General features: G+C 35.6%; 3 protein-coding genes across 4 annotated transcripts; all 3 read left to right on the forward strand.

Annotated features, from left to right (window-relative positions):
• Window positions 1–345: 345 nt before the first annotated feature.
• Window positions 346–3,559, forward strand: LOC105155725 (uncharacterized). The gene is made up of 5 exons (XM_011071649.3): window positions 346–650; window positions 751–849; window positions 1,298–1,365; window positions 1,507–1,706; window positions 3,249–3,559. The coding sequence occupies exons 1-5, from the start codon at window positions 475–477 to the stop codon at window positions 3,315–3,317; spliced, it is 612 nt and encodes a 203-aa protein (XP_011069951.1). The 5' UTR covers window positions 346–474; the 3' UTR covers window positions 3,318–3,559.
• A 2,937-nt stretch (window positions 3,560–6,496) lies between these two features.
• LOC105156453 (uncharacterized) lies at window positions 6,497–8,045 on the forward strand. Its single transcript, XM_011072585.1, has 2 exons — window positions 6,497–6,504; window positions 6,905–8,045. Exons 1-2 carry the CDS (start codon window positions 6,497–6,499, stop codon window positions 8,043–8,045), a joined length of 1,149 nt encoding a protein of 382 aa, XP_011070887.1.
• Window positions 8,046–10,656: 2,611 nt separating this feature from the next.
• LOC105155732 (Double Clp-N motif protein) lies at window positions 10,657–15,833 on the forward strand. Of its 2 annotated transcripts, none has more exons than XM_011071662.3 (5): window positions 10,657–10,948; window positions 11,559–11,597; window positions 11,757–11,866; window positions 12,291–12,470; window positions 15,444–15,833. In XM_011071662.3, the coding sequence occupies exons 1-5, from the start codon at window positions 10,731–10,733 to the stop codon at window positions 15,602–15,604; spliced, it is 708 nt and encodes a 235-aa protein (XP_011069964.1). In that variant the 5' UTR covers window positions 10,657–10,730; the 3' UTR covers window positions 15,605–15,833. The 2 variants fall into 2 exon arrangements, with proteins under 2 accessions (XP_011069964.1, XP_011069973.1); XM_011071671.3 differs by lacking the exon at window positions 15,444–15,833 and adding an exon at window positions 14,785–15,076.
• The last annotated feature ends 353 nt before the right edge of the window (window positions 15,834–16,186 follow it).

Raw genomic sequence — 16,186 nt, forward strand, 5'->3', positions numbered from 1 at the left:
TTTTTATATGGATTGAATGGATAATATTTCTATAATTTTTCATCCACCTCATTTGTTTTTTTTCATAAATTTTTTATTTTTTAAAAAAATAAAAAAATACTAGAAGGCTAAATTGACAATTTCATACCTCCATCTAAAGATTATATAATTTCACCTAACATTATGAGGTATTTATAATTTTTCAAATAACGAGGGGTATGCATAATTATACCAAATCTAAAAAAATATCATTATAATTTACTCTTAAATTGTACACATACATCGAGTGTGTTTCGGAGCATATACTAGAGTTGGAGCTAGAGAGCATTATAACACAGAATCATATATATATAAAGTTGATTCCATTATTGATGAAAGAAAAAAGCAGTCAACCCATAGATGCCTTCTTCCCCAAAACCAACTCTCACTGATCAACAACTCAAAAAAGCAGCCATTGATATACAGTACTGATCAGTAATCACTACATCAGAGTCCATGGCTACTTCATCTTCCACTTCCTTCACCCTTCTTCAGAATCCCCAAATACCTCACAGAAATGGTGTAGGTGGAGAAATGATATGCTCACTTCTTACCTGCAGGACTTCTACTACCTCTCCACTGCAAAGATCAGCAACAAGAACCAGCAGCAGCTACAAGGGTTTCAGAAAAAAGTATACATACATATATACATATGTGTGTGTGTGTGTTTAAATTCCTTTTTTTTAAAAAAAATAAAAAGATTTAGTTAATAATTAATTGGTGGTGGTGTAGGGATTTTGTAATTGTTAGGAATGCTACTCCTGAAGCTGCTGGAGATCTCTTCTCTTCTTTCCCCATCCCTGGATTCTCCCTGCCCGGAGACAATCCATGGTTAGTCGTGTTTCCAGAATGCGTTTCATTAGTTAAAAGTTCATGTAATATTATGATCGTATATAGCTTTGATTTCTCATTAATTGCATGATGAGTATATTCGTACACATGTATGTATGGAAGTATCAAAGTTGATTAATTATATTTAATTAATAGTTCTAAATTAGTGCATATGTTCAAGAGAAACGATCCAGAAAAAAAAAACAAATTACTATGTAACACAAACTCGAGATTTTTCAATTGTGAGATCTCAATATTATCGTTTAATTCAAGTTTCCATGATATATAAACTTGTTATTTATCAATATATGGTTCTATTTTATTTATTTTGTTTGATTTAAAAGAAAAAAATATCTCAATTTATTCGAAAATAATTAAATTCAAATTTACACTCACGAAATAATTGTGTATTAATTTCGATTGGTGGATGAATCGAACGGTGTGGCAGGATTGCTGGGATCGCGGGATTATTGGTGACCGTACCTTTCCTAGTCCAAAGGCTGTTGACATTGACAAGTAAGATTAGTCTTAAGTGGTTCATATCTAATTTATTTTTTTAAAAATATAAAAATACAATGTAATATTTTCATACAGACGGTTCACAAAATATCAGGCGTAGCATGAATTAATCTATATATATATATGTACTGTGCTCAGAGGAGGTTGATATGGCGGCGGAGACGGTGGAGAAGATAGCGGACACGGTGGGTAAAGTGGCGGCGGAAGTTGATAAAGCGGCGGAAGAGATGGCGGAGGCGCTACCGGAAGGCGGGCTGAAGAAGATGGTTAGTTTTGTAGAGGATTTGGCTGAGGAAACAACGAAGGATGCTCAAATGGTTGAGGATTTGATGGATAAGGTATAGTTAATCAATTTTGTTTTGTTCATCACTCTAATTAGTTAATTTCAAAAATGAAATTCAGCATCTATGCTATTTTTTTTTTAAAGAAATAATAACAATAATAATTGAGAAAGAATGATACGTAATTTAATGATAGGGTAGGCAAGTTGGACTTCCTTGATTTGAATTAATTGGAGTAGTTGGGTTGGTATTGATAGGCACGTGCACCTGTCCCGCCTTCTGTCGGGACGAGTTCCTATATTTTATAAGATATTTTAAAATTTTAAAAATATAAAAAAAATGTATGAGTGAGTTTATATAAAAATTTATAGAATGCTATAAAACATTTAATAATTTTGTTAGAAAAATGTCTTATATATAAGCTCTAAAAGTAAGATGTTAAGAGTTTATAAATTATATTTTTTTTTATAAAAAAGTAAAGAGTTGTCGATTTATTTTTAAAATCTTAACAAAATTTCTTTAAATTTATTACAAACTTATTATTTCTAACACATTATAAACTTCATAATATAATTTTATCCAAACACTTCATAAACTTATATTTAATCTACATTCAAACATCTTATAAGGTCTAAAATTAAATATTTTATAAAATGCCTGAGCTTATATGATTTTTTAAACAAGCTTAGCCAAACACCCACTTATTTTTGAACTAAAATTTTAAAGTGTTCGAATAAAATTTTAAACAAGATTCTATGCAAGCAACTAAGATTGATATATTTAAAGTCGAACGATGTCATATCTATGATGTGGGTCTGAATTGCTAAAATATTTGGTTGGGCTTAAGGCACATTTTGATATATGTATTGATTCTTATGTTATTATTATTATTATTATTTTACGATAATAAATTAGGTATAAAAACCCTAGCTAGTATATATGGTGCGGGTGCAATTTTCATTGAAGTGTATGTGGGGTATGCTATTGCTTTCCTATTTTCGTAAGCAAAAATAAGAAAAGATAATTATAACGCCCTCTCATAAGATTTGGTATAATTATCTGTAAATTTATGTAGTTTGATAAATTATATACCTAATACCCATGATGTTTGTTTTCGTTTAACAAATAAATCCCTCTGTCAATCAAAACTCACAAATCTATTGATATTAGCAAAAAAGTGAATAAAAATTTATATTATGAGACTTATTGTAGGTCAAACAATTTTTTTCTAACCAAATTACCCTAATAAGGGTGAAAATATATTTCCCCACATATATTAGCGTGTTAAGATGTATACAGACAATTTGGTCACAAAAAATCTATTTGGACTACAATAAGTCAGTTGGGGTAAATATGAATTTTCGTTCAATTTTTTTGCTAATATAAAAAAATTGATGAATTTTAACTAATGTAGGAATCTATTTGCTAGACAGAAAAAGTATCTAGATGTAATTTCACAAACTATAGAGGATTTATGTATAATTACACCTAAATTTTATGAGACAATGGTGTAATTACCCAAAAAAAGAAAAAAAAAAAGAAAAAATGTCATATTTATAATGGAGAGGACTTATTTAATGTGGTTGGTTGGATATTTAGGTTGAAGAATTGGACGACAAGCTGGACGCAATTTTGAAGCAGCAGTCCAAAGGCACTGATAAGGCCTGAATTTTCAAAGTGGGAATCATGCATTGGGGATGCGACGTAAAGCGTTCGCTTCAATCTACGGCTGATATAAAGCAAGATCCCATCGGATTAAGCCCTACTTATAGATTAGTCCTTTCTTAATATTACCTTTTTCCTTTCTTGATTCCCATTGTTCAACCTATTTATGTGGTGTGTGGTTTGTGAAAACATTGGTTTTTGTTCTTGGGTGTTTGGTTAAATTTGTTTAAATTTTCTTTAAAATATATACACGGTCGTTTTTTCTAAGAGAATCTAACCCCTCATCACTATAGCCGTTAGGGCCCACCATTCACCGTGAAGTCCATCATTGTGAAAACTGTTAAGGAATTTCTTTCTTTTCTCTTATTTTTAAGCAGGGTTTAGTTAAGTTTTAAACTATTTTGAAATTATTGTTTGAGCCTCATATTTTACTAAATTATTGTTAGAGGTAATTACGCTCATCTCTTCTAAAGTTTGGTATAATTACACGTAAACTTTTTTGGGGTTTAAAAACTATATTTAAGACCCTTGATGCTTGCTTCTATCTAACAAATAGGTCCTTCCGTTGGTGAAAATTCAATGAATTTATTGAGATTAACAAAAAATCTGAATGAAAATCAATACTTATCCTCGATTGACTTGTTACTGACTTATTGTAGATCAAATAAATCTTTTGTGACTAAACTACCATTATAACAGTGAAGATATACCTATTCACATGCATTAACATATTAAGATATACAAGGATAATTTGATCATAAAAAGATTTATTTAACCTGTAATAAATTAGTAATAAGTCAATTAGAGATAACTATAAATTTTTATCCCTTATTTTTTGTTAACATCATCCAATGTGGTGAAGTTTGACTAATGAAGGGATTTATTTATTACATAGGCGCTCTTACATAAAATTGATGAGTGACATTTTATTGTAGGCAAAATACAATTTACTTCCTATGTTATTGTTAGAATAGGTGATCAAAAAGTCAATTAGATTGGTTGTTTGTTATTTGTCAATCTTTGTAAAGTAATATAATGATAAATAAAAAGTATTAATAATTGGCTCATGTGTTTATTGTGCTTATTACTTACATTGAACGGTATTTCAATATCACAACAAATATCCACAGACCGAAAGTTACCCCGTGGAATTAGGTTGCGCATATGTTGGAACTATGAAGCCAAAATTTAAGGGTCGGTCTGAAATGTTTCAACTCGAGGATCTCGAGATAGGGCATTGAGAGTCCTATAGAGACTCGCACTAAATATTGCAGTGTCGTGTTTCATTGGAGGGAGATGTAGGTCGTTTATGCAATTTTAATGAATTAGTTGGCAAAGTAGTCGAATGACTGAATTGACTTGCGGGAATAGTCATATGAAAGCCTTGATGGCTTGGTCGGTATAACTGGAATTTTCGATTATGATAGTATGGGATTAGTCTTCTGACTTGAGGAATCATGGCAATTGTGTGCATACGAAGCTGTATCTTGGACTTGGCGAGCAATGGCTGAGTCACAAGACATGGTCATTATAAGCCTTGTCCACTGCAATTGGAATATGTAGTAAGGACAGTGAATTCCAAGAAAGGAACTGTCCCCTGTTAGTATGTGACAGTGAGATCTCCTATGCGCTTTAAGATGGTTTCGACTCTCAGGACATGATTGATATGTAAGAATGGAATTGAGAGGAATAGAATGAAGTTAGGAATTGAATAAGATGGAAAAGGAATCATATTTGAATAGCATTCCTTTGATTGGTATATACAAGAAATATAAGGCATTGGAATTATCATTCCTTAGGTGATTCCATTCACATGATTGGTAATAGAAAGGAACGCTTAGAAATGGATTGAAATTATGTTCATAAAAATTACGTTAGTTAACTCATGGTTTTGAGCTATACCGCATGCAACTTTGATAATTTATGTGGCAGTGAGATTGGGGATCTTTCTAATCTGTAGATATGCTTTCCATATAGCTTTTCCTGCTGAAACAGATTTTTTCATTGGATCACAACCAAAGCCGCTTGTATTAGGACCATTCAACATGTCATAAACAATATTAAAATCCCTTCTCAAAGTTTTGATTCTTGACTCAATATGTGGCTTGGCCGTCAAACCTGAATTAGATAAAGACACTTGCATATTTTCTTCCACATAATTCAGATAATTATATGCTCCAAGGTTTACCATATCCAAAAGAGCCTCAACAAGTTTGGATCTTCCTCATACTTCCATTTTCTTTTATTCTTACCACGACTTCTTGTATCTTGTGTCGAAATATCCATTCTTTATAGGATTAATCATACAAGAAAAAAAAAAAAAAAGATAAACCAGATAACTATCCTTGGAACAATTAATCGAATGAGGTGTCTAGTCAACAAAAAAATGAAATACAATCCATTTCAATTATTTGGAACACCCGTGAACTAGTTTACAAGATAAATGTAATTATAAACAATAAATTGACAACTGCCACTAGAAAAACATAAAGCAATAATCTAGTATGCCGTGCTCTCCCAGTATTAAACATGTTAACTACGAGATTTTGTCTAAAAGTGGTCCATTTATTAGAAGAGCAATTTTATTTTTACGTGTTCGATATCTAGGTTTGTCTTCTACCGGCATCCTTATTATATACATTAAAATAAGTACATAAATAATCTAGAAACCAAACTTATTGGAATATTCAAATGCTTACTAATTGTTTCGCCATAACGTTTAAAATTTTCATTTGTGGTTCTTTGCTTCTGATGATGAGCCAAAATCTGTATTGACATTGCTACTTGTTCGCCCACTAGCATGTTTTTTGTCCGAGATACTATACCAGTAGCTTCAACCTTAGAGCATAAACGAACAAAAACTTGTCTACTCATTTTAACTATATTTTTGCATTTACTGTCACTCTCATAAATTATTTTTTGAATGTATTTTCTCCTCTCAAAAAAATTATATTCATTGATGTACATTGGTAAAAAACATTAACTTGTGAGGGTAAAAGAGTAATTTAACATATATGAGGCACACATTAAACAAATGCAACACACCACACCATATAATTTCCAATACTATTATAAATACAAAAAATATTAATTTTTTAGGGGGACATTATTCATTGATTGAGACCCATTTTTCTTGAAAACAACGCCTCTTTCGGAAATCGCAATTCACCTGGTGTGCAATTATGCCGAAGTAAAATTCTCGATTTATTTCTTAGTAAAAAAACCTCAACTACATCATTGGCGCCGTCTGTGGGAACGTTTACCTCGATACTGAGTATGCAAACCAGGTCTTGAGCCTTGGCGAAACAAGACCCGCCTTGCGAACGGTCACCGCCCCAGGAGGTAACCCCCCTGACACATGAGCAAGTACCCCTCAATGGGGAGATTCCTCCACCACATCGACAATCTCCGCTAGCACCTCCCGAGAGAGCACTCCCCCCGAAAGCTCCACCCTAAGAACCGATGATCCAACTGACGCAAGAAGCTTTGCTCGCCCTGATACGTGATGCAGTTACTCGAGCGGCGGCCTAAGCCGTAGCCCAATTTGTAGCGCGACAACCTGCGAACTCAACCCCTCCTTCCCCTCACAGAAGTCGAGAGTTATCCTCGGCTCCCGAGGAGGAGGAGCAGAGGCAGTTGGAAGTGAACAACAAGATCTCTAGGCCTGAAGTTGTACAAACTCAAGGTCATAATCTCTGCAATCGAGAATCTTCAGCTCTCCCACCATCTAAGGGAGTCGAGGATTCCTACTTGTCATTGGCCGTAGCTCCTCCAAGACGTAGCCCTTTTACCCTAAACATTCTAGCTGAAGCGCTCCTAGCAGACCTCAAGGTGTCGAATCTATCGGAATATGATGGGACGGGAGACCTACAAGAACACTTAGACAAATTTTACGCCAAGATTGATTGGTACGATTTGAGTGACGCCGCTTACTGCAAGGTCTTCCGCACTACGCTCTCGAAACGTGCATTAGCCTGGTTCAACCAACTACCCGATGGAAATATTTCTAGCCTCGAGCGGTTGGTTCAACGTTTCTTGCATCACTTCTCCATGAACAAAAATGTTCCTAAAATGGCTGCATCTCTATTTACCATTCATCAAAGGGAGGGCAAAACTTTGAGAGACTACATCCAAAGATTTGTGGACGCAGTGCATGAAGTTCCCCATGTTAATCATGAGTTGTTGGCTAGTATTATCCAACAGAACCTGCTATCGGGAAGATTCAAGGAGTCTATAACCGGCAAGCCCCCTAGCACCATGGGAGATTTACTCGTGCGCTCCCAGAAATACATTCGAATTGAGGAGCCTAATGCTTTGGATCCTTCCCTTAGTGGCAAAAGGAAGGGTCGAGAAGAGAAAAAGGAGCTGAAAAAGAAAGAGGAATTCAAGCATGTACCACCGGCGGGGTTTGCTCACTATACCCCGTTCAATGCTCCCAGGGGGGAGATATTAATGGTGGCGGAACAGCAAGGGCTAATCAGTCAATGGCCGGTAAAGATGAAAGATAACCCCAAGAGACTCAAATCCAATAAGTATTGTTGTTTTCACCGGGACAGGGGACGCACGACAGAGGAATGCCATCACCTGAAGAATGAAATAGAAAAATTGATCCAGCGGGGACACTTAAAGGAATATGTCAACCACTATCCCCAAGGACGCCAATTTGACCGTGGGCCGAATGCGCTAACTCCTCGTGATGATAACTATCCCATCGAAAGAGTTATCTTGTGACCTCAAAAAGATCAACAAGTCACGAAGGAGTAACTCAAAGTTCACATAGCGGGAAAAATTATTTTTTGGCTATTAACTTGTAATAGGAGAAAACTCGAGTAGTAGCTCAACATATCCTTCTCCCCATTTGATTTTTTCTAAAACTTTGTATTCTGAATTTTAAGTAATGAAGTTGGTTTTCTTGTCGTGTCCCAACAAACGAAATAAATTTAGACATAGAGATCCTTGAAGTTTCACGAGGACCCTAGAGGCAAAAATCGTCATTGTCATATAGGCAAAAGTTGCTATTGCCCCGGGACCCCCTAAATGGAACTTTCATTGAGATCCTCGTCAATAATGTCGCATTCCGGAAACTTTACATCCCTTTGAAGTTGGTAAAAGACCGACTCTGTGACATGAAGTATCCTTTGAGGCAACATCCCCTTATCAAATTCTTGAGGCAATGTCCCTTCATAAAAATATTGGAATTGAAAAATTTTGCCCCCCCCCCCCTTCCGAAGTTGGTAAAAACCTAACTATGGGGCTTGAGCAAAAACATCCTTTGAGACAACATCTGATAAATACAAATCATAAGAGAACAAAACAACAACTTAGTAAGTGTAGTGACTACATTTATGAATGTGGAGGACTATCGAGTTCCCTAACAAAATTTTCAACCTAATGGATAGTGAAAAAATCACCCCAAGAGGCTACATCCTTAAAAAAAGTTGCGCCGCTTCATGTTTACCAAGGTCTTGGGAGGCTCTATCACCAAATGTAAGAATTATTTACGGGGAATCTCATCTCTTGAAGATGACGTCGAATTTTTCAAAACAAATGAAAGAATTCAGCACAAAAGATGAATAAGTTCTGAATAACCTCTACCAATAGAGAATGAGAACAAATATTGTTAAGAAATATTTGATGGTGTAGTGGTTGGAGTTTCCACTTAACATCCTTTTGACCTGAATTCAAAACCCAAGGGATGCAAAAATAAGCACCTCCTTCCAACACTTGAGGACTCGAGCCTTTGGGTGTGAGGGGGCACCTAGAGCCCAGCACCACCCAGCTCGAGGCAGTACCTCGAGCCCGATCGAGCTCTAGGCACCGCCTCGAGCCCAGCCTAGCTAGGCCTACACGACCGAGCTCGAGGCAACCTGCCTTGAGCCCAGCACCCCCAACGCACCAGACCCCTCCAGCCCGAGGCGCCTGCCTCGAGCCGGACAGCCTCGAGCTAAAGGGGGAGCCTTGCCCCCCCCCCCCCCCCCGCTCGAGCACCACCCCCCAGCTCGAGGCCGCGCACCCACCCCGCTCCACCTCAATTACCCTTGCACCTCAGGCTCGAGGTGTATCACCACTAGGCGCTGAACTCGAGCCCTGGACTCGAGGTGGCTTGAGTATCACCGCCAGGCGCCAGCTCGAGCCACCAGACACTGTTGGCCAAGCGTATTCGCATACCCCCAATGAATTGAAAATAATAAACGACTACCCACTCATCCACTCCCATGTGTTAACTAAATTTAGAAAAGTGTTTACTCTCGGACAAAATATTACACCGGGTGTGCATATTCCATCCGAGAGCGGGAGGCTGAACGAAAATGAAAGAACTAGCAAGAAAAAAGAAAAGAGAGTATAAAAATCATATTTTAACTTTAGAGCGATTCTTTTATTGAAATTTCGTTCAACTTTCATTTCATGAGTTTTTTACAATTTAAATTCAAACAAATTTTATCAGTTATATTAGTCGAGATTGACTAGTTCAAATTTCTTATGTATTTTTTATTTTGTAAACTATCACTTTACTTTCAAATTAATGTTATCTAATTTTAATTTGGAGTTGTCATGCGAAAATAAATATGTAAAACTCTAGCAATTTCTTTTTAAAATATCAACACGTAAAAAAAATTAATAAACTATGTCCAATATTTAAGAATTTTAGAAGATAAAATAAATCTAATCAATTGATTCATAAAAAAGTTACAAATTCAATGATTAAGTTAGCGGATAAATATGAATTTTTACAATATTAGATTTTGTTCAGTCAATAACCATACCCATATCTATACCCCGGGTATTTTAGGATTTAGACCCTATTCATACCCAAAATATTTATTTCAATAGGTATAGGTCTGAGTCTAAGGTAAAAACAATGGATTTAAGTCTGAATATTAATTATTACTAACGTGTGTGGCACACTAAAATTTATGTACAATTAATTTAAAATATTAAGATATAATCATTATATTTTCAAATTATATATTTTACTTAAATAAACAAAAACATTAAAAAGATAGAGATCTAAGTAGTTATTTAGAAAAAAGTGGGCGGAAAAAAAATATAGAAGTTGATACAAAGAAAAAGTGGAGATTGAGGGGGAAAAAAAAACCCAGCTGAAATAATTAAAAAAATAAAAAATAATAGACCAAAAAGAGAAAGACACCGAAAAGGTACTCTCCCTTAATAATATAGTATAAATAATGAGTTCGAGTTTGAATAATGTTCCGCCATTAGCATATCTAAATAGAAAAAAAAAATGTCAGTAAAACACTTATTGGGCCATTTGAAGAGCCCAAACATTATGGGCCTTGACCCGAATTGAGTCCATTTATGACTTAACCAATGTTGTCCGTCTCCCCCTATCCAGATTCCGTTGAGCAGAACATTCTGACTCACTTTCTCACACAAAGGAAAGAAATTCTTCGAAAAATGGCAGCTCACTCTCTCTCAGCAACCTCAATAACCCGACCCGAACTCAAACAATTCAACCTGAATAAATCAGCTCTTGGTCTGCATATCAGTCTACGAAGTCAATGGCTTGGCACTATAGCCATGAACAAATTCTCACTCCAGTCTTCAAGTATCAGACCCCTTTTCACAAGACGGCGTCGCATCAGTGCCACAATTTCGTTCAGCCTCCCCACTTCGTAATTTTTCATGATTCCTTCAGTTTTTGTGTGTGTAATTTTGTTGTATTTTTGTTTACGACACATTTACTTGGGCATTTTCAATTGTTTCTTGGCTTGAATGTGGAATTTATACCTGTGGGAACTATATTTTTTATTTTTTTGCCTTGGATCATGTCGCCAAGAACTGTGGGAATGTTAATAGAGTGTGAGATACCATTGCAATTCTTTTATAATGCTTATTGAGATAGTGGTCATGTGTGGTCGTTTATGGCCCATGTTCTTTCTAGTTAAGTTACGGAAGGTATTCTAGTATTTATGGTTCATGGCAGACAGTAGAAATCTTTATTTACATTATGTGTAATTGTAAAATACGTCCTTGCATTCACAATTAACTTCAGTAGGTATTTGAATTTTGAGGATTCATATTGCAAGCTTGAGTTACATTTAGGTATAAGCTATCTTGAATTACATTTATGTGTAAGCAAAAGTACACTCATTTGATACAAGTTTTATGATAACATGAAGTAGTGTACAGTTTTATGGTAACATGAAGTTGGGATATTTGTGCTTAAACATGAAGGAAGTGGGTTTCTAAGTGAAGATGCTGATTTTTTTAATGAACTTGCAGAAAGCCAGACAGGACTGATGCCACTGAGAAAATCCCCAGGTGAGTTTGAATCCCGTATGTATTGGCCTATTGTCCCTGTTAGACTAAGCTTTTTGGAGTTCGCTTCATGAATATATTTGTTGTTCATGGCATATTTGTTCTCTTGGTGTCCTTCTGTTGTGATTGAGTTGTTATGGATTTGGTTGAGCCAAATATTAGATGGTCATCAAAGGCAATAAAGTCTTTTGCAATGTCTGAGTTGGAAGCAAGGAAGATCAAGTCCCCAACCACCGACACTGAAGCACTTCTGATGGGGATCTTGATTGAGGGTCAGCTATTTTTACCTCTGAGTTTTGTTTGTATTAGTTTGGATCTGTAATTTATCTTTGATACATAAATTACACAAAAACAATGTCCCTTGGATTGGGACCTTTGTCGATATTCAATACAGGTCAGTTTAATTGCATAAAAAGTGATGATCAAACTGAGAGGATGAGGAGGTAATAACAATGTTATTGTGGTTGTTAATTTTTTGAGAATTTTAAAATTCTAAAATCATTCTGCATGAGAGCAGAAGACTTTTGAAGTTTCATTCTAACTGCACTTTTTGAGCTGTTAATCAATATGATCCAAATATCTTACACATAAAACCACAATTATTTACTTATTTGTTCGTCTAGGGTAGTAACGGTAATACCTATAGTAGTTTGCTTGAGAGAATTGGACTTCTATCTTATAATCTGTAGTTGCCAGGAACCAGTTTTGCTTCGAAATTCCTGCGAGCGAATGGAATTACACTTCTTAAAGTGCGTGATGAAATCTTGAAGCTGCGTGGAAAGCCTGAAATGTTCTTCTTCAGTCCTGAGCATCCTCCTTTAACTGAAGCGGCTCAGAGGGCCCTTGATTGGGCTATTGATGAAAAGCTCAAATCTGGTGAGATGTTTTTTGTTAGTTGGCAAATCTATAGTAACCAACTTAATTTTCTTAGAACATATTTCATCTTTGTTATGAATGCCTAGGAATGTTCTGATAGAGGTTTTTTCCAAGTGCACAAACTATATGCTATGTTATTGCTGACATGACAAAACTTGAGATATGCAATTTTGTGCTACAAATTTAAGATCTTACGGTGTTCCTTGCCTCTTTGCCCAGCCTTGGTACGCCCTAAGAAATTGCATTTAGTAGTATTTACTTGTCAACGAGTTTGGGTACATTGACCCCACCAAAGCCAGCCCCATTTGGGGGGGGGGGGGGTTCAGAGATGACTCAACAGGTCTAGGGGTGGTATTGGATTTTGAATTTTGTCGGTTTTGGTTTGAACTCGCCCCGAAGTATATATATACACATACAGTCAATTTATTTAGGATTTTTAACTTCTTATCCAATACATATATTTGCAAAAAAAATTATAGTTAACATAACAACAACTTCTTGGACATGTACAATAGGTTAAAGTTTATATTTCCCTCTTAATTATATCAATTAATTGAAGGAAAAAAAAAATCTACCAATTGGGTTTGGCAGGTTAGATGTGTTGGGTTCAGGGGTGGGTTAGGGCTTGAAATGGGTCAGGGTGGGTTTTGGGCCCTACAATGCGCAAGTTGGGACGGGCCTCGGTGCGTCTCAGGTTTGGTCAAATCCATCCTAGAGTCTAGACCCACTGCATTTCCATGTCTATGGTAGTATACTCTTGCTTTATTTGGTGCATGTCTTTTAGATAAGTCGGAGCTCTACCATGGTCAATGCTTTCTTGTAAGCTAATGTAGCCGATTTGGAATCATGTGGTACAAGTAGCCTTGTATCTTTATGCTTGCGCCCTTTCGTAGCTGTCCTTTGTGTTTCTTCTGTCTTTCTTCTTTCTGGTTTTTCCTTTTTCTCTTTTCTTTTTGGGGGTGGGGTGGGGTGCTGGTGGGGGTGGGGGTGGGTGAGTTGGGGGTTAATTCTTTTTGGCCTGGGAATGGTTCAATTTTAGGAGCTTGAATGAGCTTAATGAAAATTTATAGGGATAGTTACTACTAATAAGAAAAACTAAACAATAAAATGTTGTACCGATAAAAATATTGTTCAATTTTAAAATTTCAACTCTCCGTCTCTAATTAGGCCTAGCTGATCGCATTACTATGGAGTTGAATTGAACAAATATGTTTTTACAAATAAACTGCCAAAGCTTTATTAGCACAGGTGTTTCTTGATATGAGCTGGATGGAGAAAATACCAAGTAAAATTGAAAATATCTTAATTTTTTACTTTTTCATCTTCTTCTCCCCTCTCCTCTCTCATTCTCAAAACTTATCATTGGCAAAACATATACATATATATACCACAACAAATATACACATACACACACAGTCACAACATGCACATACATGTCTATCAATCCCTCTATATATCTATTATCTATATATATATATGAGCACATATAGACATGACCACGCGCCCCCCCACCCCCCCCCCCCACCCCCCAACACACACACATCAAGACATAGGCACACACCCACAACTAAGGAATCAGGTGGCCAGGTTGGAGGTGGAGTAGGGGGAAGGGCAAAGGCAATTTGGGGTAGGGAGGGGCAGGGAGGTTGGAGTTGTTAGGACAGGGGTTGTTGGGTGGGTCGGACAGGGGAATAATGAAGAAGAAGAACCGGAAAAAGAATAAAAAGAAAAAAATCAGGAAAAAGACACTAGCAAAAAGAAGTAAACAATCTATTTTTCTTTTAGTAATTAGAATAGAGTAAGATATAAGCAACATGGGTTAATATACCTTTAGAATAATCACTTAATTAGTTAAATATGTAATTACTTTAAGTTATTTAAGTTATTAAGTAAATTTCTAATCAATTTAAAAATTATAAAATAGATTCTCCTGCTCTTTTATTTGCTTGATTTTCTGTATATTTAGTATATTTGAAATATTTACTTAAAGTACTTAACGCTTTAATTATCTAGAACTTTAAAAATGATTATAGTTTTTGTAATCTATTTACTATGTTATTTATAACCAAGTTATATTTTAGCCATTAATTATATATTTGATCTTTTCAATTTATTTGATTTATTTAACCATGTAGTCAAAATTAGTTGTTTTACGTTCATTAATTAAATTCGTCAAATGAGATAATAGTTTTATTGCATTTAAATTTGAGAATAGACTCTTTACATTTACATCCGAATGGTAACTGAAATTTATGGACCATGCCCATAAGCATTTGCAGCACCACTGATGAAAGCATTTCTTCTGTGGGTTTAGATCAAAGCGAAAGACTGAAAGTCAAAGGGGTAGTTTTGGAATACACTTTTGTTGACACCAGCTATTCTTGTCAGAAAGAAGGGCATGGGGATTTTGCAATTTGAACAGATCTGAATAATAAGGTCTGCATGTAAATTTCCAAATCCAAGAGAACTTGATGTAATTTGACCAAAATACAAGAATCGAGTGGGAAGCTCTTTTGTAATTTCTAAGGTGGATTTGGTGGAGAACTTGCACATCTTGAGATACTATAGAAACATTATTCTCATAGAGTAAATTGTTTGATCGTTAATGGGCATCGCATTTGAGCTTTTGTAGTAAACTCATCAAACATGATGACAAACATTTTAAATTAACGAATGGTTTTGATTGCTTCATAATGAACCTGTTACCAATAAGAGTTGTTTACTTAATGGCCTTCGAATTTGGAGTAGTGATTTGACCTCTGAAGTTATTGAAGGAATCATTGCCTTACTGTTGAGTTGGTTTCCTGGCAAAGTCATAGAAATTTTTGGTTGGTTTGCCTCTCGCCGTGCTAGATGTTTAAAATTTCTAGCGTAGCTTGCCAACATCTATCCCTTCTGCTTTTCCCTTCTAACTCATTTTCCAGAGAAGGAAGAAGATTTCTGCCTGACTATATTGTTCAACATGGAATGCAGGTGAGAATGGGGAGATTACAACCACTCATCTGCTTCTTGGATTGTGGCGGCAAGAAGAATCACCAGGTCATCAAGTACTGGCTGCCTTAGGATTCAATGACGAGAAGGCGAAGGAGCTCGATTCTTTGATATCTGAACCTGGATTCGTAGAGGACTCATAGTTTCTATGCACGTATTATGTCATCTATCTCGACCCAGAATGGGTCCCTGTTGCCAGCACTCTCACTGAAGTATCGAACATTTTTTGACGATGCAAGTCTTGCATTGCCTGAAAATTTTTACACGAATACAGAAGGTGGTACTTTTCCTGTCCTCCTCTTGTTAAGTTTCTTCTCAATGTAAAAATTGATTGAAAACCATAATTCTCTGGTAGATAAATTTGCTCTTGAAGATGTGGTTCGTGTGTCACTGTAGTTAGACTGTAGTTTTACTTTGTTATGCTGACTTGTTGAGAGAGGTTTAATTCTCTCACTCTCGTTGTCAACATGATTAGTTTTATTTGAAATGTGGTATGAGAAAACTTGTGGTAAAAAAGAAAAAACAAAGATCTTGTCTCCGCTCAAAGTACTGGGCGAATTAGATCTATAGAAGTTCAATAAGAAATGATTTATTTATGGCATTATGTTATCTTTTGAAATAAATTTAATATCTCAAAATTCACCAAAATCCCTTTAATTGTAAAAATCCTATTTCAAAAGATTCACTATTGACTTTTAGGGTTAATTATATTTTGACTTCTTTTA

The sequence above is a fragment of the Sesamum indicum genome, linkage group LG1 (genome assembly GCF_026168435.1).
Source record: "Sesamum indicum cultivar Baizhima isolate 11 linkage group LG1, ASM2616843v1, whole genome shotgun sequence".
NCBI classification, from domain to species: Eukaryota; Viridiplantae; Streptophyta; class Magnoliopsida; order Lamiales; family Pedaliaceae; genus Sesamum; species Sesamum indicum.